Below are 25266 nucleotides of genomic sequence, written 5' to 3' on the forward strand. Positions count from 1 at the left end.
TTCAACATATTTACTGATTTTCATTATTAATTCAAATTTATCTCAATTATTTAACTAAATTAAAAAAATCAAATTTATACACATGTTTAAATTAATATTGAATACTGAGTATTTATTTAATTTTTGTTACAATTAATTTCAAAATAGTTCCGTATCTTAATCAAAAAGACGTATAACTTCTAACGCACGTACAAAAGTACACACACCTGTTTTCACATCATGTAACAACTCATGAAAAATTAGACAAATAATACTAAGGTGAAAGGTTGGTTAAGTAAAGTCATCTACAGTAATTATATGGAAAATGTTTGTTACAATGTTTAAATTACGAAATAAAAAATTGAGTATTTAGTTATGCAGCTTAACTGACTTATACTAACTAACCAACATTTCATTTCAGTGCCTATTCGCCTTATTTTCCACAACCTGCTATTTTACATAGAAATCCAAATTTTTTTTTAAAAAACTGCGAATTACCATGAAATTCACTGAAATCAATTTCACAAAAAACGTTTATCTTTTTTTTAAAAAGCTGTCTTCCCAAATTTGTTATTAAATGAACTCATATTTACATATTTAAGCCGTAGTTATTCATGAGTTTTTGTTGTTAACGGCAGCCAGGTAAATTGTATTTTAGTTCAACAATATTATAAACATAATCCGAGTATGTTTCGATCACCCACGAAAAAAACTCCTACTAATGCGACGGGATCATGTGATAAACCTATGTACGAGCTACGTATCGAACCATTAAAGTCAGATCAAATAAATATGGAAGCTCTATATAATCTAGTGAATTCTCTAAGTGTCAAAGTTGATGAACTAAAAAGTGAGAACCTCGTGTTAAAAACGCTACTCCTTGATTCCAGAGAAGAAACTGTCAAAATTAGGCAAGAAATGATACAAATAAAGGAACATTTATCATCAGGTAAAGACCATAATGCAACTTATAGTCAAGTAATTAAGAATTCTTCCACTCACAAGACAGCGGAACGTGTAATTTCTCAACGGGACACGGTAAACCGCAGCCAGCCGCGTGACCTACTTACCAGTCAGCAGGAATCCCGATGCGTCATGAGACACGATGACAAAGAACGTGTCGACAGTACACCATTCACGTTAGTGGAACATAGGCGCAAGTCCAACACAAGAGATACCAGTGACATTAAACGTTCAACGGAAATGAAGAAAACTCCTATGAAAATTGGGATTCGTAACATTTCCACACTTAAAATGATACCCAAACCAGCACCCAAAAGAATGAAAGCTCTTTTTGTGACTCGTTTCGACCCAAGTGTACAAGAACAAGAAATTGTAGAATACATCTCAAGTGAACTGAACTTAGATCATATTAAAGTAACGAAGATGAAAACTAAATTCAATTCATATGCCTCCTTCCATGTTCAGGTTTTAGAAGAGGACTTCAGTCGAATTAATAACATTGTGTTTTGGCCCAGCGGCTGCCTAATAAGCCCCTTCTATGGTAAATTACACCCAGAACAAATCTTGAGCAACTCATCCACTACCGAGGAACTAAACACCTCTACCTGCAACATCGCAACTAATTCTACTGCTATTTCTAAGCCTACATCTGCTCCTACTTCTGCCTTAGCGCCTGGAGGGGCTTCTCACTAGTTCAGTGTGAAACTTAAAAATGAGGAGTTTATTTTATTTTATCAGAATGTAAGAGGCTTGAGAACCAAAGCAATTGAATTTTTTGAAAACATCTCGCGTAGTGATAATGATTTAGTATGTCTAACTGAAACTTGGTTCACCGATAATAGTCTGAATTCTCATTATTTCAACAATAATTACCTTATTTATAGATCTGATAGGGACCCTGTATTAACTTTGAAGAGTAGAGGTGGTGGTGTCCTGACTGCTGTTAATAAACATAAATTCAAAAATGTAACATCTACGCATGAATATGACTATCCAGGAATAGAAGCTGTCTGGATAAATATAAGAACACATGATAAACCTTTAATCATTGGGAATATCTATATTCCCCCTCAAACAACTCCTTCAGCTTACACTTCATACTTTGAGGCCCTTGAAGATAAGTTTGTGAATTCTGATGTCTCTTTATTAATAATTGGTGATTTTAATGTTCCAGGCATTGTCTGGCCTCAATTACATACCCAAAATATAGTTCATTCAAATATTAAGTCGAAAGCCAGATCATTAATCAACTTTGTATCAGCAAGAGGTTTAATTCAGCTTAATCAAACTCAACCTTCGGCCCAACTCTTGGACCTATGTCTCACTAATATTGAATCATGTCTGGTTAGCAAAGCTCTGGAACCACTAGTTAAAGAAGATAGCTTTCATCCTGCATTAGAGATAAACTTCCAATTTGATATGTCAATAAACGATAATACACCGTCTTCATATAAAAACTATAAGATTGGTGACTATCTCGGCCTTTTTATTGCTCTTAGGGACCATGACTGGTCAATTTTATACAATTCTAAAAATATAAATACCATGGTTGACTACTTAACGTGTACAATGAATGATCTTATAGATTTATTTGTACCTACTACTATTAAAAAGGCTAAAAAATATCCCCTATGGTATTCCAACCAACTAATAAAATCTCTTAAGAAGAAATCGCACTATCATAAATTATATAAACGAAATCTGAATCCTTTTTACTATTTATTATTCTCAGATTACCGTAAGGAAACTAAATCACTTATGTGTAGGGATAAAACAAACTGGCTTTGTAATATTAACAATAAAATTAAGCAAAACCCTAAAAAATTTTGGAATTATGTTAAAATAATGAGAAAGGGTTATAGTCAGCATCCCTCAATTAAAATTAATAACTCAATTACGGATAATAATTATTTAATTGCAAATTCCTTTGCTGAATATTTTTCAAGTGTCTATGTTACTACAAATAACACAAATAACCAAAACATATCTCCTTGTTGTTCATACAATATTCCAATGTCTAATATCTCGATTAGTTTAGTCCTATGGAGTATAAAAACCTTAAAATCTACATTGTCCACAGGACCTGATAACATACCAAATTTTATCATCAAAGGTTGCTCCTTAATCCTTGCTCCTCTCTTACAGCATATATATAATTTCAGTATTCTAAATAGCATCTACCCTGATACAGTAAACTCTCGCAAATCCGTGGGTGTCGGGGATTTATGACCTTCGGATTTTTGAAAACTTCGGATTTTTGAAAAATTTTCATTAAAATACAAAAAAAAATTCTAAAAGATAAGATGGTAGTCAATGAACATGTAATACTACCACAGGACGTCATAATAAACAAGACACTTGAGAAGTTAACAGAATGGTACGTAAACAATACCAGTATAGTCCATTCATAGTAAATGAAGCACACGAGAAATTTTTTTTCCTGAAAATTTACAGCCTGGCCTGATTAAATTTAACACACCCATTTGTTCAAGTTGGTAGTATATTGTGTAAAAAGTAATTTAAAGTCATCTTAAATTAAATTAATGGCACCCGAAGTCGCACTTTGATGTGAAAGAGCTAGGCGTAGCAATGTGGCGTGCGCTGAAACGGGAAGCCCCTTGATAAGGGGAAGTGAATTTAGGAGGGGCGGTTGAGAGAAGCGATACGTAGCTGGCAAGAGACTCAAGGCCACTCCCTCACAGACACACGGCCAGTCCAGTTAAACTAAAGAGAAACGGGAGAAATAAAAAAAAAAATCATTTGTTAATTGTACACTAGAACCATCAAAAAATCTGAAATTTTGGCACAAAACAAAAATAATCGGGGAAAAAATGGTAAAACTCACAATAAAAGCTTATACAAAGCTATTATTTAACATGCAGCATATATTTTGTGTTGGTTTATAGTGCACTTACTAATGTTCGTATAAGAAGAGAAAAAAAATTGGACAGTCCGTTTAAAAACACGGCAGCAGTAGCTTGTGCGACGTAAGTGGGAGTGCGAGAATCTCGTCTAGACAGGCTGGCGGCTGCAAAGGCAGCGGATGCATGACGTCATACGGCTTACCTCTCCCTCCCAGACAACAAACCATCTCTCTCCCTCTCTCCAGCCCTCTAGCCATTTTCTGCGTGTGAAACTGTCAACATCCTTCCTCCCCTACTCCACACTGCATGCGACGAAAGCCAGGTTGTATAGTCCATTCCCGGTAAAATGAACATTTTTTTTAAGGCCCCCCACGGCAGCCATTTACCGTTAATTTTTTGATACAATTTGTTTGTTAGTTACAGAACATTATTTCTGCTGGAAAATCTCTGAAACTTCAAAATTTCTTTAATGGAAAAATTTAGCAGGGCGGTTAGAGTATTTATTTTTACCGCAAATGAACTATACTCACCTTCCCTCCGGCCAGCATTCCCGGCGTGTGACGCATGACAACTACAGTCGTGTGCCGCGCACAGCTAGGAAACTTGTCACTGGCAACATGTTTCACACACTGACACACGGTGCCCAGAGCTTCAGGAAAACCTACGCGATTTCCAACCTACTCTAAATATCCGACTGGAGTCTGTTTACGAAAAGCATTTAAGAATTTGCTAATGCCCAACTGTTTTTTTTTATATCGGGTTAAGAGGAGTTAAAATGGCTAAAAGGCATGGTTTTGAAGTTTTAGGTGTAAAAAACCGTTAAAAAATTTCTTGAAAGCACCAGAGGAAAAGGCATTACACCTTTATCTTTATTTTCCCGCCATATAATGTTACGGTCACCGCTCAAATTTCACAGTTATCTGACGGGAACGAGATGACTGCGCGCCAGTTCAGAGCCTTTTACCGCGCTATAAATATCAGTGAGCGTCGCTCTTATCATCCACTGAGAATAGTGATACATACATCTAAACAGTAACGATCATGTCACTTCGGAAATACCCCGGATTTCTGAGAACTTCGGATTCTCGGGCCACGGACTGGCGAGAGTTTACTGTAAATGGAAAATTGCCAAGGTTATTCCTGTACACAAAAAGGGCAAAACTTCTATTGTTTCAAATTATAGGCCTATATCCCTGTTAAATGGATTTGCCAAAATTTTTGACAAAATAATATTTAAACACTTAGCGTTTAACGTAAATAATAGATTGTCTGATTCACAGCATGGGTTCAGAACAGGTAAAACAACCATGACAAACTTAGTCTCCTTTCTTAATCCTATTTATTCAGAAGTCATCACACGTGGTCAAGTAGATGTTTGTTACTTTGATTTAGCTAAAGCTTTCGACACTGTTAATCATCAAATACTACTAAGTAAATGTTCCAAAATTGGGCTAAGTGATAAATATTTATCATGGTTAACAAGCTATTTAAATAACAGAAACTTTTATGTTTCAGTACAGAATATAAGTTCAGATCTCCACCCAACTCCTTCTGGCGTCCCTCAAGGTGGCACACTATCTCCTTTACTTTTCAATATCTACATTGATGATATAATATCTGGATTAAAGAACTCAGTTGGCACTCTTTTTGCCGATGACTTAAAGATATATAGAAAAATCTCTTCATATCATGACAGCTATCTTCTACAATGTGATATTACAGAAATTGCAAATTGGTGCACAAATAATTTGGTCAATCTAAACATGGAAAAAACTGCTATCATTACCTTCTCTAGAAAAACCTACCCATTGCAATATGAATACAAACTTGATAACTCACCTATTAAAAAATCTCAACATGTCAAAGACCTAGGAATTTTACTGGATCAAAAACTATTTTTTCATCTTCACATTGAAAACATTATCTCGGTATCTAACAAAATACTTGGTCTAATTAAATTTATCACCTTCAACACCTCCAATATTGACTCTATTCTCTCCCTCTATACAGCTCTAATAAGATCAAAACTTGAATATGGTTCTATTATATGGAACAGCATCAATAACACTGATATTGAAAAGCTTGACAGGATTCAATCTAAAGTATCTGACTATATTAACAAAAAATTAAATACCATCAATAACATAGATTTAAATTCCCTCCTTGGTTCATTATCAACTAGAAGAAAGATCTTAGATGCCATTTTTGTCTTCCATTGTTATTATGGTAATCTTATATGTCCTCATATATTTGATGTTACTGGCATTAAAATTCCTTCTTTTAATAGCCGTAACCCACCTTTTTGTGCACACTTTTAAATACAAATGATATTATATATAGACTTGTTAACAATTTTAATATGTATGTTAATCACTTACAACCTACCAGAGAGAAAAAACTTGTTAAAAAAATTATTATTTCGGCATCCAAAGATTAATTATCTTTATGCTCTAATGTTATTACCTAAATTATTTAATACCAGATGTATTAATCTAAGGATACCAACTGTATTTTTCCACATAATATTATATGTTCTGTATTTATACATTTATTACTCTCATGAAACTTTTTTGTTATTTTAAGTACTTTTCAGAAGTTAAGCACTCATATGGATATTTGTATGTTATGTTGTCTTGTCTTTGTTTGTCCTACTTTTTGTTGTTCTTATAATTTATTGTTCTGTTCTGTTACTGTATTTGTTTTTTTTACATGTCTTACATGTTGTGCCCACCGTTGGAGCCTTGTGCTGTTGGTGTGGCATGTAACAAATAAATAAATAAATAAATAAATAAATAAATAAAAAATAATTTCTAGTAATTTAATCTGGAATCTTAAACCATTATTTACGTTTTTAATATATTTTTGAATCGCAACGTCGGTTTAATTATAGATAAATACAGCAAGCAAGCTGCTACTGTATCACATGGTGTTTGATCGATTGTGACTATTGATTTATTTATACACCATTGAAACCATGACATTTATTTCTTTTAATGGCCATCACAATGGTGTGTGTGTGTTTTGTGGTGTTGTAGTCCATGGTTGTTGACGTTAATTTATTTATTTTCCCACTTCTGGTGCATATGACAAAACGAATACAAATAATATATAGTTTTAAAGTTTGATATGAAAAATATGTAGAGTTATGGGTCGTTCATGCGACTTTTCCATTGCTGTTTAGCGAAACAGTAGTGAAAAAAAAACTTACGAAGGTCCATTAAAACATTGAAAAGGGTATTATATAGCACAAATGACAATCTCGACAGTGAACCTTGGTATAAGACAAACTCATGATGTATGCTATGTAAAATATTTGGAAGCAAACAAAAATTTTTTAGTTTATTATTTGTGTTCAGAAATTTGAATATTCGCAAAGGCCTAGTGTTAACACTATAAACACCCAATTTATTATAATCACCTACCTGTTACGAACCCTATTCAAGGAACTGTGAAAAATTAATATAAAAAAAAACCTGAAATTGGCTGAAAAATTGTTTGAACCTCGTTGTGCTGCGTTTCTCTTGGCAAGGACTTGCTGATCCTTTTCTCCCTCCTACCAAAGATAACAGTTCCATAGCACGAAGCATATCTTCCCACCATCCGGCCGCCCAGCAACCAATCATTGCGATATTGCTAGCTCTTGGACATGCTACCCTCTCAGTTTGCTTTTGTTAGTATGACTTGGATCTGCACAATTTTGTATTCCTCTTGGTTTTAATTACTGTTTACTGATACATATTTATTACACTTTTTCTACACCAATTCACTTGGAGAATGATTGTGGATGACCCACTGAATCTTTTGGACTCTGATTTTGTTGCACTTAAGGCTTGATTTTATGAACAATTGTTGACGACCTGTGATTTTTTAAAATACTATATGGACTTTTAATTATGTAAAATGAGTATAAAGTAGGGCTGTGCAGGACCCTGAAATTCTGGAAAAACTTAAGGATCACTAAGTTTTTCTGTCTGACAAAAATAATTCCTGAAATTTTCAGGATTGTTTAAGGCTTATTCATGCGGATGTTATTTTCCCCCCACTACATTCGGCGACATAATTTAAAAGAAAACTAATACAGAAAAAAGACTGATTTAACGTGGTTGCTCAGACAAAACAACCGTGTCATCGGCTTACTTAATTTTAAAGAGAAGACAGTTAAAAATATATTAGAAATGTCTGCAAACATGCAAGGCTATATAAATGTCTGAAAACAGTGCACTACGTTGTGCCTACCCAGTGGTTAGTTTCATTCATAACGTGGCGAAATCTGGTGGAAAACATGCAGCTATAAACGTAAGGAAAGACTCTGTTATCCTGACATGTTACAACACATTTTTCAAGTCGATATATACACAGCTACAGTCTGGATGCATGCCTGCCACCCCTCTAGTGCTAACTGCCGCAGGTGATGTTTATCTTGACAGCTGAAGCAATGATCTTTTCCTTAGGCAAAAGAAAAATCACTGCAGGACAGAAAAAGTTAGCCTCTTTTATCCAAGCATGGCACACAGCTGGCTGCTATCCTTTCTCCCCTGCATTTCTCTCCCCTCTTCATATCATTCCATGTCTTGCCCGCTCATGCATGTTATAAAGCTTGTCACTGGGCACTTAACCTTCTTGACCTCTCTGGCATGGTATAAAGTACAAAAAAAAAAAATTCCTATAAAATCAATAAAATCAGAGTCAAATGGACTTTGTGCTCATTAAAAGATATAACTGCACAGCACATTGCGCTAACATGCTTTTTTTTCTTCAGAAGACTTCAGCAATAACATAAATTTATATTTATTTTGAAATGTGTCAGTTTCGTGTCAGAGAGACTTTGGTCCAAAACATGGCATATTTTGATGTATACGGGTGAGGGGTGATTAATAACGCAAAATTATCCATTCGTATCTCTTCGGTGAGCAAACTATTTTTTTATGCATGCTAAAGTCATAGTCACTTGGTATTAAAAAATTTGTCCAGTCTAATGGGGGAAGTTACTGCCAGCAAGTCTAGACTAATGCATTTACTTCAAAATTGCACCACAATTTTAACTACACTTGGTGATGTAATATTCTACATAATTCGTTAACAGTCTCATGAATTTTAAAACTGTTCCTTTTTCGAAGTCCCACTTGTGTCTCTGATGTTCTCCAGGGTCCGGGCTAAAGTTGGCACAAGCAATATAAAATTACTTTTCAGATATTGTAGGCGGCAGACACTCAGTGTGCACTTCCGTCATGACATTAATTGCAGAAATCACACAGCCACTCTCCATGGCTGCACTCCAAACAGCCATAAACCTTTATTTAATTCTTCGCGAAACTCAGGCCGAGAGGCGGCCAAAGTTCCGCTCGCATTGTCCCTCGTTACACCGCCCGGGTTAGACTGTAGCACGAGCCGTGCCACTTACATGCCTGCATCATCAGCCAGGTTTCTCCTTCTTTTGCCCGCATTACTGTCATCTATCGGCACACATCACACTGTTTGATTGTCAACACCAATTAGCACTGCACTAACGACAAGTTTTTGAAACTCCCACTCAGTAGTTCCATTACTGCTCACTCTCAATTTTTATACTATCATAACTGACGGACCACCCATTAGAATACACAGTAAAATAAATATCTACGTATTTAAAGAGCTGCCGCGTACATATTAAATTACTATTACCTGCCTATTAGAGCATTAGAGATATTACGAATTATAATAAAACTACAAAAACAAAATAAATAGAGCACCAAGAATTAAAAGATATAAAAACATGCCGTAGATTTTCTGGGGCCACATGTCTGTTAATTAAATAAGTAAACAATTATTTCCTAATGAAAAATAGATTTTACTTTAAAAAAATTGTTTAATATGGAAAACAAGGTTTTTGGGTAATTTATTAAATGGGGAAATAACGTACATCTTAAGGAGAAAATGGCGTGACAAACATTTTACCATATTAGATAGGAAATTATAATGTGTGGGAATGTCTTAGAATATGTTTTACTGTATTTTGTTCAGATAAAGTTTTTAACAACTATTTGGTTGGAAATAGGACCTTATATAAATGAATGATTCAATGAATCAATCAATCAATAAACAAAAGAATAAAGAAATAAATTTAATCATTCATCAAAAATGTCCTGTGTAAAATTAAACCCTACACAATTTCTATACCTTTGATCAATTTAAACATAGCTGGATATTTCTTCAACATAAGATGAGTAGCATCACCACCATCATCTAAAATCAAATTTGGCTGCCAATTTTCTGCATTTACACATTTATCAATACACCACCAAAAATCTTCTTCAGTTTCTCCACGCCAGGCAAAAACTGGATAGCCTGGAAAAAAAAAAACAGGTTCTTTACCAAACAAACTAAAAAATTGTAATCTTGTTAACCTAGACACATTAACTAGCAAGACAAGAGATTGTATGTAAAATGTTAATGGAAAATTACTTCATTATGATAACTTTGCAACATACACATTGTATGTGGAACTTAAAGTTACAAAAAAACCACTTTAGTAAATCTAATAAACACACAAGTTCACAGAAACCCTTAAACAACATGGAAATTAAACCTCATCTAGATGAAAACACAAGACATCTAGCCAATTAGATCATGTGTTAAGACTATAGTTGTGTGCACCTGTGCAAATATCTTATCTGATGCAACTTAGCTAAATCATGTACATGGTAAATTCAAAATAAGAAATATTTTCTGTGAAATTATACTACCCTAAGGCAGGGGTTCCCAAAGTGTGTGCCGCCATGCTCAAGGGCACCGCCAAGCAACGCTAAGGGTGCTGTGGGGTTTTTATATCACACAGTCATTCCCTCGATTCACTAACCTCTGTGAATAATTTAACTAGCAACGCAAGAGATTTTAAGGTTACACTGTCTTGATAGTAGTCAGATATTTTCTACAACCTTAAATTAATTACTTATAAAATAGCTAATTCATAAAATTGCCCAATTTTAATTTCAATTACAAATTTTATAAAATAACTAGCTGCCCGACCCGGCTTCGCACGGCTATAGGTACTAATGGAAAAAAATTAAGCCACATCTCCCATTTATAGTAATGGTAAATAAAAAAAAAATTCAGTGAAAATTTATTACAATGCTGTATAATGTACCGGAGAGAAAATGAATAGCACCGATGGTTACCCGACTCGTGCACGCAACGTACAACTGATGTACCCGTACTTCGCTACGGCAGTCTACAGGCAGATCACTCTTGCGCCGCTCATAATACATGCCCCTCGTTGTGGGTACGCCACTGCCGCGCGATGCCCGTTGCCATGGAGACGCAGAAGGCATGAACAATGCAAAATACTGTTCTCATGCAGACAAAGTACCCACTGTTGCCTGGTTTTAACCACCCATTAGATCTAATTTTCGGAAAATGTCATCCTGCGTAACATAAGGAACATTAGGGGCAGGCATATTTCGCGAAAAAATCTGCTCGGCGTCAGCGGTCCCTCTCCCACCCTCCCCCTACCCCTGCCCACTACCGCCACACCTCCCCCTCCCACTCCCGCCACACCTCCCCTTCCCACTACCACCACACCTCCCCCTCCACCCCCCACTACCACCACACCTCCCCCTCCACCCCCCACTACAACCACACCTCCCCCTCCCACTACCACCACACCTCCCCCTCCCACTACCACTTGCAAAATTTCAACGGTGATGAGGACTGCACTAACAATGAAATAGCCGTTGCCATAGAGACGAATGAAGCATCAACAAAGCAACAGCCGTTGCCATGGTGATTTCCTACCAAAAACTGGAAATAAAAAAAAAAATTTAGGGGTGGACTACCCCTAACATTTAGGGGGATGAAAAATAGATGTTGGCCGATTCTCATAGATACCGGATAAGCACAAAAAATTTCATCAAAATCGGTCAAGCCGTTTCGGAGGAGTATGGCAACGAAAACTGTGACACGAGAATTTTATATATAAGATAAAATTCAGTTTAAAGGTTTGTGCTATAAAATATTTTTTAACAGTTTTCGGGATGAACTTTGTTTTGGTTTGTATTGAAGGCACTGCCAGAAATAACATGTAGATAAGGAGAGCCATGGGTCTAAAAATTTTTAGCAACCCCTGGACTTAAGGGTCAGATATTAAAGAACGTAACACCTGTAACCATTAGACAATCACTCTGTTTACATTTGTAAACATTTGTTGAACCAATTACGAGACAATTTCGTATCACTATGTTACACAGTTGTGAACCGAATGTGGTCATTTGACTGGTTAACAGAAAGCAGATGGGAGTTGGACAGAAAGAAGTTAGATATTTAAAATATCTATTCCCGGGCCTGTAATGTTCCTTGACTTCTTTCCTAGCCTAGCCATCAATTATGCAGCGGTGCAACTGTCCGCCTAGTTTTGTTTTTCCTGACGTCTGTCACATCAAGTTTACGTTCCATTCCCAGGCTTTTTATAATCTGGACGCAATGGAAATGTTTTTTAAGTGTACTCCAGACAAATTTCTAACTTAAAAAAAAGATGTCACTGCCCTTTCATTCACCCTAACTACTCCACAATGACAAACCTTAAAAGGGGAAAAGGCAAAGATAGTAACGAAGGAAGACTAGAATTAAGCAAAGGTAAGTTTATTGCATTCAGGTACAGCAAACAAGACTGTCTCATGGGTTAAATCTATAAGCAAAAGGGTACAATAGCAAGCAATTGATCAAGTAACAAACAGATAAGTTAAAACTCCTTTCATAAAGGGCAGGAATAACTTCTCTCAACATTTGGTTGGTAGGCAAAAAGAGCATCTACAAAATGTGAATGCTTTGCAAGTGACAGTCTGAACCTCTCTCAGGTATCTCATAGTATAATCTCCAAAATAAACATCTCTATGAGTACACTCTTAAATCTAAAATCTACTGCCCTAAGCAGTACTGCACAGATACAACACTTACTAACCTGACTATAATCATACAGTTAGTAATATGCACAAAACCTATCACCTCTTGTAATTAAATAGTTTGAAAGCAAACAACACTATTAAAAGTTTATCCAAGACAAAACTTATAGACTAGAATATCCACCAAAAATTACTAATCTCAACATAAATTATGAGCTGAGGTTTATTAAAAACAGGGACTGACAGTTGTTGAACACATCTTACATCACCAAGTTATTTTGCTAGCCTTAACAGAGTTATTCATTTTTCTGGCTAATCATAAAAAATTTAAACTAACGATCTTGTAATGTCTCCTGGTAGACACACAGCTAAAAGTGGAACCACTTACAGCTTTTGTAACCACTATCTCAATTTAATTTCTACACTTTATATGTAGCATGTTGCCTGTAATGAGAGTCGCACTGGGCATCAAGGGAGAAAAACTTACAGTTTCAGCAAAAATGATGACCAATATTAAATTGCAACTTCCCACTAGCAATTTAATATGCAGCTGCAACCAACAGAACTCTTCTAGCCCCATTCCAACAGGTATGGCTGACAACCACGACAGCCCCAAAAGGTGTTGTAGTCGCAGAAGATAGGAGTGGCATTCCTATTGGATGGAGCAGACAATAGAGGCTCGACGAAATATTCCCTCATGGTGGCATAGCGACATTAACCCATAGAAATTTACAGCACACAACTATAATTCGTTACAGAATGATGTGATGCACTTCACCTGGCTGATGTTCACTGCACCATAGCACACAGCTGAGCAATCGCACACACCTTCGTTGAGAACTTGACTCAAAAAGCCACTTGCTACTATATTGCAATATCAGACAATATTCCCTTGAGAACCACATTGCTTGTTCTGCTCACAATTCATTTGCATCTCCTTTCGAGCGACAGACAAGACAAGAACAAAACTCCCAAATCACAACAGTCGTCTCTTTCACTTGGACACAACTACCACTATCACAATCCGAAAATCCCTGCTAGGTTAGCCGAGCTTCGGTGAAGCCCACTGATCAAGCCTGACGACACATGAGGGTAGGTCGTGCTCCCAATAACAACGCCCAGGAAATGGCAGTGTATGTTGCCGCTCCATTTAACAACACTGCTAAACTACATACACGCCTAGCTTGTGGCACAGCGTATGAGGTCTGGCTATTAAATAACTGGACTGAAGTCATAACACTTTTTATTTGTCACCAATTACAGCATAAGTTTTATCGCCTTCAATATACTCCCCTTGGCGATCCCTACACCGCTCCATACGAAGTTTCCATTGTTGAAAGCAGTGCTGGAAGTCCTCTTCTGTCAGATGGTTGAGAACCTCCGTCGCTTTTGCTTTAACCGCTTCCACACTTTCAAATCTTGCCCCATTCAGCACCGACTTGACCTTGAGAAATAGAAACAAGTCACAGGGGGCAAGGTCGGGCGAGTACGGTGGATGTTTCATCAACACTGTGATGCCGTATTTTGCTAGGAACGATTTCACAGACAAGGCAGAATGGGCTGGTGCATGGTCTTTGTGAAGGATCCAGGACTTGGTCTTCCACAAATCAGGTCTTCGTCTTCTCACATGCTCACGTAGGGCCATCAGAACCTGGATGTAGAAAGTTGATTGACCGTCTGACCCTTGGGTACCCAGTGAACGTAGACAATATCATGAATGTTGAAAAAGACAATCATCATTGATTAGAATTTGGATTTGCTCATCCCGGCCCTTTTTTGCCTTGGAGAGCTTGGGCTCTTCCAATGCATGGATTGTCTCTTTGTTTCGGGATCGTAAGTAAAAAACCACGATTCATCACAAGTAATCACCTAGTCTAACAAATCTGGATTAGTGGCGATGATGTTTAGAATGTCAGTACAAATGTTCTGTCTTGATTCCTTTTGCTCTGGTGTGAAGAGCTTCGGCAGCATTTTTGCGCAAACCTTCTGCATGTTAAATGATTCATGAAAAATCTGTCGACCACTTTCTTTGTCGATTCCTGTCATTTCAGCAAGCCCTTGGATGCTCAGACGACAATCAGCGCGGATTAATTTACCAATTTGTTCAATGTTTTCGTCCGTTTTTGACATTGAGGGCTGTCCTGGATACCAATCATCTTCAGTTGTTTCACGCCCTTCTTTATATCGTTTAAACCACTTAAAAACTTGTGTGCGGAATAAACATTCATTCCTGTAGACTTCTTTCAACATATGCTTCTGTGGCAGTTTTCCCTAGTTTAACAAGAAACTTGAGGTTAACCCGTTGCTCTGTCTGACCACTTGGCATTTTTCCAACGCGTCACTAGTGTATAGACTAATCCAATCAACTGCTACAGTCAAACTGAGCGACCTGCTGGCTTGTCTAGCGAGCTCAGGGTGGGGGAAGGACCATCAGATACAGTCATGTCAAACATGTGGCGGCATGCTCGCAGTTTTCTGGGAGCAGCATCAGTCCAGTTATTTAATAGCCACACCTCGCATGATCCAAAAATGCTCCAACACCACTTGTGTGCCCAGGATGCTCACAGAGGACACTAAATGACTCCCGTATAAGGCAGAATCCCTACGCAAAAGCGAAACACAACCAAACAAAATGTGGCACTCCAAAAGGAGTATCACAAAGAATTAAATCTGAATTGTAAGTAAGCTAATTCAAAAGATAAAATATTTTTTGGTAGGAGCAAATATAAATGGTTTTGAAAAATGGCCACACTTGACAGAAACTTTTTTTTATTACAATTTTTGGGTAATTTTAAAAAATGTTTCTCAGTCCCTTCAAGTTTGAATTAAACTAGTTCAACTGTACTGTATCATATATAGTTGTAACTGCCACATACCTGCTTCAGCTAAAGCTGCTGCAACTTCATTCTGAAAGAAGAAAGAATTAAATTATTCTTTTTTAACAATTTACTCCAGATACTACAAACACAAGAATGTCGCGCATAAGAATGAGCAAAAACAAAGACGAAATACTACCTAGCATATTTTCGTCATTGTCATATGCTAAAAAAGTAACCTTGATAAATTGTTGAGGAAACTAGAACATTATTCAAAGTTTTGAAATTCAAATGAATTTCATAGAATAAAATTTTCCAAATAATGCATTTGAAGATATTAGTGACTAAATACAGAGAGAAAGAAATTACATCAGACTTACACAAAAGAGAATATAAATTAAATATAATATATTGTCCATAAAAACAAAAACAAAAAAAAATGTGTAGTGCTAACACTAGAATGTGTGTCCAGCACATTACATAAGCTTTAATTTCAAGAAAGAAAATAAAAGGCTTTTGCTAATCTCCTAAAATTTCACAAATGCAATCTTTATTGGCAAAAAGTTCCATTAACTAAGTTTCTTTATAAGTGATGATATTTGTAAAAATTGATGGAAGCAATAGTGTATTATTTTAAAGTGTCAACATTGTTACGTGTGCATTTACCTTGCTTCATATATGTTGTGAACTATGTATAGCCCCAGAAGATATGAACTCATTTATGGACATGTTTATCATGTTGGTAAGTTTGAAATTGTCCATGCTCTTCCTAAAGCCAGATGCCCATGTCAATGGGTCAATGCATTGAGCATGTAGCAACTCAAGACTATTATCTTTCCAACTTGTTTAACCTTTTATACCAAGAAATATGTTTTCTAATCATCTTGGGCAGGTTTTCTGTTTCAATGTGTTTTTATGATTATACTTTACATTAGTTCATGTTTTTAATTATTTGTGATAGTTTTCTAAATTTAATTGGATAAAACCATTTATTTTTATTCATTTATTTATTTTTGTTTGCTTATTAAAGTTTTTAGGTGCATTCACATATTTTTCTAGATATTTGCTGTATTTTTAAAATTAACTAATGCCCGCATACAAGGATGGTTCTAGAATGTTCTAAACCAATGAGCTGACGCAATTGTTTTGTCAGTTACACAGTGTTAAGATAGAAACAGGTATATTTGTGTGTGGGAAAATAAATAATGTGATGAGTCCTGTGAACAGAGTTACAAAGGACCATGGTCCATTATTAATTTTTATATATTTTTTTATTATTACAATTTTGACATTCATACCAAAACTCCGTAAAGAGATTGCAAGGGTGAAAATGAGAATACAAAAACAAAAATAAGTAAGAAAAACAATAACACAAAATGAAAAAAATCAAACAAGAGAGAAGAACAAAACAGAGGACATACACAACAAACAATAAAATAACAAATTGATCATACAAGAAAATTTATAAATAACAATGATAGAAAGATAGTTATACATTTTAAAGTATATAAGAGGGTACAATATAACAACAGAGTATGAAATTATTATTGAAATATAATAGAATAACAAAGAAAATTTATTAAATGAAAAAGTTATTTATTGATCATTTTTATATGGGTTGTTGAAAACAGGGTAAAGAAATTGGAATGAATTTATAATTAGTTTGTTCACAAGTTTATCAATATTGATCAAATTAATTGTAGTTCTTGAATAGTCTAAAAATATCATTAATTTTATTAATTCTACATAAAGTAGATTTTAGATGGCTGTGAAATTGGGGAACCCTTATATGTACTAGTGTTATCAAGGACATATTTATAGTTAATTTTGAAACTATAACAGTATTTTATAAATAGTGAGCCCAGATAGTCATGCGGTTCACAGAGAAGTTAATTTAGGCGGAGGAAATTTTTTTAGAATGAAAAGTATGGTTAGCTTATTTTCAATATTTTCTAATAATTGGTTGTTATCTGATGAATTATTGTTGTTCCATATTATTGAACAATAATCAAGTTTAGATCTGATAAGTGCTGTGAAAATAGATAAAAATAGCATCAAAATTTTATGCATAAAGAGTAACGTATTTTATTAGAGATAGTGTTCTATGTGAACTTGAGGTTAAGTAATCTACATGCTGATGAAAAAATAAATTAGAATCTGGTCTTTTAGTTTAGGAGTTACTAGAAATGATGTAGTTTCCATATTACAATCATATTTAATACGACAATATTTTCTAGTGAAGGATATTATTTTAGTTTTATCATAAATAAGACTATCTAGTTTTGATTTACACCAAAGATAAGTTACATTTATGTCGGATTGACATAATAAGCAATCAAGAGGAGTGGTAATTTTTCGACAAATTTTAAGGTTGTCTGCAAACAATACACCAATAGAGTGCATCAGAGCCTAAGTTATATCATCAAAACATAAGTTAAAGAATAAGGGTGATAATGTACCACCCTGAGAGACACCATAATTAGCTCTAAAGTGTGTAGAATTACAGTTGTTAAAAGACACATAAAAACTTATATTATCAAGGTGGCTAGAAAATCAATTAACACATTTATAATAAAAAACAAAATTGAAAAATTTACTAAGTAATATTGAAAGATTAACAGTACCAAATGCTTTGGCAAGATTCAAGTAATAGGCATCGATCTGGCCCCTGTTTATGATTTCATTATAGATGGGATTAAAAAAAGTAATTAAGTTGGTAGTTGTGGACATTCCAGATCTGAATCTGTGTTGACTATTAGATAATCTATTTTTAATGGGAAATTAATAATTTCGAAAAAAGAAAAACTTAAAAAATTGTTGAAAAACCATTTATAACAGATATTGGCAGATAGTTAGATACTTTTAATTTGGCAATACTTTTATGTATGGCAATGACCTTGGCAAATTTCCATTTATATGGAAAAGCTTGTGTTTCTAGATTAATATTAAAAGAGGTACTAGTAAGTAAGAACAACCTTTTAATATAAAACTGGGAAATCCCATCAGGACCTGTAGACATGGAAGGTTTTAAAGCCCTGATGCCCCAAAGCACTAGGCTTTTAGAGATAATGGGAACTGAAATGGTATAATATAATTGATTAGATGAAACATGGTAAGTGTTGGTTGGGGACACATAGACACTAGAAAAGTACTTGGTAAATACATTTGAAAGAATGACCGGATCAGTAGATACACTTCCATGCACCTCTAAAGAGAGCGATTCATGATAACCATTTTTCATTGTGTTTACATAGTGCCAGAACTTTCTGGGACTTTTTTATACTATTGTTAATTGTTCTAGTCCAATAGATTTTATCTTGTTTGACAAGAGATTTTACCTGTTTCCAGAAATATGAAAAATTATAGTAGTAGTATATATTTGTGTTTCTTCTGAAAAGTTTACAAAAATTATTTTTTGAGTTTAAAGCTTGAATTAGATCTTTTGAAAACCAAGAAGGGTAACTAGAAACTTTTTTATTGATATTAGGGATGAAAGCATGAATATTATTACAAACACAATTATTTCATTCATCAACAGGGTAATTGACATCATGAGATTTGTAAAAATTAGACCAATCGTGATTTCTAATATCATTATAAAGGCCAAGATAATCACCATTTTTATAGGACTTAAAAACAACAGAAGAATTGATAAATTGAGGGAGACTACTGAAAGTTAACATGATATTTAAGGCAGGTTGATAACTGTCTTCTTTGACAAGTACTGCATCGGCCTTGGTTATAAGGTACTGAGAAATATAGATAAAACAGAGGTCTAAAAGATTTCTATAAAATAAAGTTTTATTGTACTCTGATAAACCAAGACTAGAAATAAGATTTATCAAATGTTGTACTTTGATTTTGATGTGCGATTGTAAATTGTTGATGGCTTGATGGTCGGTCAAGTCGACACCAGGAACATTAGTCACTGAGAATTACTATATCATCTTGCTGAGAGGCGAGTTTTTCTTCTAACGCCTCAAAGTAGGAAAGAAAGATATTAGAAGATGTTTGAGGAGGTAAATAAATATTGCAGAGAATAAAAATTTTTATTTAGAGACATATTAATTTTTAACCAAACAGTTTCAATACCAGGATAATAAAGAGTGTGTATAGGCTGAAAAGACAAAACTGTGAATTTATTGACAGCTGTTAGTACACCACCACCTCGTTCTTTCAAAGTAAGTAGTGCATTTATATTGTTTATAGAAATTATATATTGACTAGTAAAGTATTGCAAATTTATGCTAAATTCAATGAACCAGGTTTCATTAAGGCAAATAATATAATGATGGGAATTGACAATATTTTCAAAGAACTTGATAGATTTTGTTCTAAGGACTCTTACATTTTGATATAACAATTCCCGCTCAGCAGGATTAGAAATCACAGAGGTAAATTACAATGCTCCTCCAGGCACCTGGTAAAAAGTTCTCGTAGAAAATATACTGGTGTGTTGCTGCACAGTTGTTCGACCGTTTGGCATAGTGTAAAACCTTGAGATTATAATTACTATTAGAAGAGTTTATTCCTATTTTTGGAACCTGAGATGCAGATGTTAAACGTTTTTGACACACACTCTGAATATTGGAACACTCCTGAAAAAGTGTTTTGTTATTGTGTATGATCATAAGGTATTCTGTAATTGGGCTACGACTCCAACTCATTCCAATGGGGAAAGAGATGGATTCATCTGTAGCCATTGTCTTGTGGATGCTAGCCGTTTCAGGTGGCATCTCGCCAAAATTAACCTTTTTATGTCAAGAAGAATTTCATTGCTGTGGTGCGGGCCATGATCTCTGAAATTATTATTTAGGACATCTTTCAATTAGAATATTTCAAACCTAGGTGTTAGTGTTGGCCCAATTGTGTGATTTGGTGACCGTGTCAAGAGTATAATGGTCCCTCAGTCATTTGTACCTTAAGTTCAAGCGACGGCAGGATTTTAACTTCAAACTGTAAGTAACTATAGCTTCCAAGCAATGAACTGTTTTGTTTGAGAATATTTTTGTGCTAAGAGTTCTTTTTATTGTACATACATAAAGTTTCATGATCAGGAGATGGCCACCATTGTGCTGTGTGAGTTTTGAACAAGGAAAAATAAAACAGTAAAAATCAGTAAATGTTTCGAGAGATATTAATTCAGTCATAAATCATCAACAGCAACATTTAATTTTTAAACTTAAACATTTTTTCAACGCCTAGTAAATTATTGTGTTTTCATTTATATTATATAACAGTCCAATCAATCTGAGCTAGCTGGTAGTCTGAAATTTTACAAGCACTGTTTGGGTGTGCCTGTGAGCAGGTGACTGCTCAAACAGCATTCTGGTGGCATATTAGTGTGTTTTGTTTTTGTACATCATCAATGGTTTTTGTTACACTAATAGCGCTTTTATTTAAACATGACCAACTGTTAGTATTGATGTCGATTGGGGCTATGCTCTCCCTAAGCCCGATGTGCCTCACGTCTCGCCCAGCTCTCTTCTCCTCCCACCATCTCCCTGTTTCAAACCGCCCGCCAACGAGTGTGTGTGCGTATGCGTGGCCGCCCAGCAAAAGATGGAATAGAGCCTGTGCTGCGTACCCATGGCGTTGTAAATTATATAAATCAAGGTCATCTTTTTTTTTTTATATATCCTTTTATAGTTAGTTTATGTTACAGGTAGTAATAAGGTCGAAGCAGTGTCCCATGTGGCCGTTGCCAGAACCAGCCCTGGCGCGGGCCATTCACATTCAAACTTAATAGTTATTGAGCATTGTTTTTACTAAGGTTATCTTAGGGATACATTAATAATTTTTATGTCATGAGTTGTAAAGGGTTTGTTCGGTTACGTGTCCTCTTACACATTATTCTGCAAATAACGGTAAAGGGAACGCGTTTGTGGGGATGCCTAGAGCCCACTCTGGTTAATTCTCGTTAGTTACGAAGCGTGCCCGCCGCTGAGAGCGGGTGGTTAGGCCAGATTCGAGTAGTTTGGGGGTTTGAGACTTGTCCCATATGGGCTACCTCATGACTCTTGAGAGGTGATAGCCCGGTCCATGTGCCCTTAAACCACGTAGTGGCACCCATATCTAGTAGACACACACACCGCGTCACTCTTTTCAACCCCAGTGAGACAGCAAATGGCACGTTAGAGCATGTGGCGAGGCACAAAGCAAAGCTACACGGGAATCCGGAGCGCGTGAATTGTGTGGTTTTGTGCCGAAACGAAACGAAGCGGCCGACCAGTAACAGGAATTCCGCCAGACCACGTGACCACGGAGTGCGCGTGGATCACAATAAATGGTACGAATAAATGGTACGGACAGTATAACCAGTGGAGAGGGGAAGTGCTATAGTATCGTGTGACGAGCGGAATACTTTTCGGACCGTGTGCGCTAACATTCACCAGCATGGCTTCAATCAAAGTAGAAAACCTGGTTAATGTGAATGACTTGTACTGTATTAAATGTGGGCACGCGAGGCACGTTGGCGAGGTGACGGGGGCCATGTAGTCTGAAACGTATGTATGCTTAGGGCCACGGGATCCGCAGGCAAGGGAGGGGGAATGCAAGAGACACCCATTCACACCGGAATTTTTTAAGTGCAGAGTCAAGGGATGTGGCATACATGCACGTGAGGGCGGCGTCTGGTGCCAGAACTGCTGCGAGTTTAAACACAACCAATGTGCGGATGGAACGGAAGCGGGCTCGTACGGAAACGGATGGTTCACATGCAAATTTTCGCGAGGTGCAAACCCAAACCCGCAGCAACACAGCGCACGTGTACGGAAACACAATCACAAACCACACCTCGTGGGTGGCGCATGTGGGGCGCGACCTGAAAGGAGACGCCAAAACCTGGTGGGCGATTGTCTGCAAATTCAACATGCCATGGATCAAGTTCGTCCAGAGGTTTGGAAAATGCTTCGCTGACACCTGCACTGAAATGAAAGTGTGCTGTGAGTTGTATTGCTCGGAGCAGGGGCCTACGGTGTCAGAGCGTTTGTGATCCGCAAAGTGCGCCTACACTGGTGCTTAGACCCGACCCGGCGAGATCCTGAAGCACGTGTTCGAAGCAATGCGGTCTGAGCTGTGCCCATACCTGCGCCAAGCCCGCGGAAGAGTTCATCCGGTACGCACGTGCAGTAAAGCAGGATTTGAAAGCAGCCAAGGCTCCCTGGACGAAACCAGCGACGAAACACCGCTCCGAGAACAAGACACCAACCACAGCAGGGGCGCTGGCACCGTACGCACCGCCTAACACCAGCACCGGATGTGGCCAACCTCTCCCAGGAAGAGAGCAGGACAACGCCGGCCTGGCGTGACCAAGCCATCAGAGAGGGACCCCCACCCAGGTGCCAAACGTGCACGCACGGGCCGGTGTACCACTAACACAAAGACTGCCCGATACGGAACCAGTTCCGGCCTGGAGGAGCCCGTGACAAGCCGGCGGGAAACGGGCCGCAGGGGGCGGCGCAGTGGACCACCAACCCACCCCCACGCTGAATCCGGACCACACCAGCTTGCCGACGCTGACTGGGCCCCTCTTGGGCCACGTGAACGCCGCCGAGGGGGGCCTCATCCGGGTGCCAATGGTGATAAATGGACGCGCTTTTAATGCCCTGATAGACACAGCAGCAAGTAATAATTGTGTCACGGCTAGAGTAGTCGAGGGAGACCAATGTGTGCCTCAGGAGGGCCGGCTCCAGCTGGTCACTATAGGCGACGCCGGCGTCGTGACACTGCAAGTCCGCGACCAGGACTCCGCCACGACTGCCCTGGTGGTCAAGGGGCTGAGGGATGATGTCATCCTCGGGCTGCCGTGGCTGAACAAGTAAGAGGCTCACATCCAGGGGCGGACGGGGTGCCTTCATGTCAAAACCCAGGTCAGGCGGACGCTCAACGGCATCGGGCAGCTGACACCGTCACCACAAAATAAGGTCAGTCTCGACAAACTCCGTCATGGTGTTCCCCTTGAACATCATGCCGCGATGCAGAGTTTGCTCAACCAGCAGGGTCGTGTGTGTGTTTACCTCAGCCAATCCCTTTAAACGCATGACAGTAGCAGAACACGCAATACCAAACTACCCCCACGAGCCCATATTCATGCTTCCAGGCAGTTACGGACATGCGGGAAGACAAACAATTCTGCTGCAAGTCTGAGACATGCTACATGATGGGATCACAGAACACTCAGAAAGTCACTATAACTTTCAAATTGCTCTCACAGAGAAGAAAGACGGTAGTTTACGCTTCTGTGTTAACTTCAAGCCCATAAACAAACTAACTGTGAACGCCCCTCCCCCTCTGTTGAACATTACCAACACCGTCGCCAGTCTTGGAAACGCAAAAATCTTTACATCTCACAACCTTACGCCAGGTTATTGGCAAGTACCCATCTGCCAAGAGAACAGACCCAAAACTGCTTTCTCCATACCTGACGAGTGCCGGTTTAAATTTTGTGCAATGCCATTCAGCCTGCAAGACGCACCGACCGCATTCCAGAATATGATGACATGGGTGTTGGGGACTACTCAGGGGATTTCACAGCGGCCTACTCAGACGATTTTATAATATTGTCAAAACACGGGAGGATCACGCCCACCATTTGGCATTGGTGCTAGAGCGACTGACAACGCACGAACTAACTTGCAACAGCAAAAAGTGTCAAATTGGCACCACTGAGTTGGATTTCCTGGGGCTGGTGGTGAAAGTGGAGAGGAACTGGTCGACAAAAAAACAGCTCGACAAAATTCTGGACAAAACCCCATCCTGAACGCGGAAGCAACCGCAATGTTTTCTCAGGATGGCTAATTGGCTCCACACATTTATTCCGGAGTTTTCCACTGTTGTCGCGCTTATGATGGAGGTGCTATCCCCGAAGAAGCCGTTCAAGTGGACGGGGATCGCAAAGGACGCTTTCCTGGAACTGAAAAGCCGCTTCTGGCAATGCCACCTACTACCCTGACTCGGCCCGAACCGACCACTAATTGAACAGACAGACGCAAGCCAGGAGGGGATCTGCGCCATCCTGTTGCAAATCGGTGACGGGGGCAAGCCAAGGATAATTAATTATGCCAGTGCCAAATTCGACGATGTTGAGCGATGCTGCAGCATCAATGAACACAAATTTTTAGGTGTAGTCTGGGCGCTAAAGAGATACCAGCCACATCTGAAGGGGCAGCACTTTGTATTGATGATGGACAGCCAGTGCCTGAAGTGTTTGGCATTCATGCAGGGCCACCGGTCCAAACTGACGTGCTGGGCCATGTTACTGCAGGCACTCGACTATGCCATCGAACATGTTCCCAGTAAAAACAATGAGCTTGCAGATGAACTGTCTTAAAACTCCGACATGACAGTAGTAGCCCGGGACGACGCTGACTGGGATGAGCTGCTAGCCCTCCGCCAGCAGAAGCCGGAACATGTACACTTCGAGACGGGGGCCTGCCCGTGATACTATACAACATCAACGAGGAGACACCCCCCACCCTGCCACCGGCACCGAACTGGACGATCTGGACAAGTTCGTGCGAAACACGCAGCGGGTCGACAGACACATGAAATAATCAATACAGAAGTGTGCGGTAGCACAATGCGAAGGCTACCGAGTGGTTGACGGTCACTTACAAGTCTGCCCCGCCGGGAGTCAACAAACATGGCGGCGGACATGCGTCCACATAGACAGGCAAGCAGATTTTCCAGTTGCTACATGTGAACAAACTCGCCAGCAATCCCGGCATGGACGAAATCACGTGGGTCATTAGGGAGTTGTTTTACTGGCCA

The 25266-nt window shown here is 38.0% G+C and overlaps 1 protein-coding gene across 2 annotated transcripts in view; it reads right to left on the reverse strand.

Moving 5' to 3' along the window:
• Window positions 1-25266, reverse strand: part of LOC134529424 (adenosylhomocysteinase-like 1) — a 133104-nt gene that overhangs the window by 56251 nt on the left and 51587 nt on the right. For both annotated transcript variants that reach the window (XR_010074575.1, XM_063363489.1), the window contains exons 7-8: window positions 15556-15586; window positions 9963-10130 (exon numbers count right to left, since the gene is read on the reverse strand). Coding sequence is in view for 1 of the 2 variants with exons in the window: in XM_063363489.1 (XP_063219559.1) it covers window positions 9963-10130; window positions 15556-15586 (199 nt within the window). In the remaining variant the exon portion in view is untranslated. The remainder of the gene's footprint in view (window positions 1-9962; window positions 10131-15555; window positions 15587-25266) is intronic.

Source organism: Bacillus rossius, chromosome 2 (assembly GCF_032445375.1).
Source record: "Bacillus rossius redtenbacheri isolate Brsri chromosome 2, Brsri_v3, whole genome shotgun sequence".
Lineage (NCBI taxonomy): Eukaryota > Metazoa > Arthropoda > Insecta > Phasmatodea > Bacillidae > Bacillus > Bacillus rossius.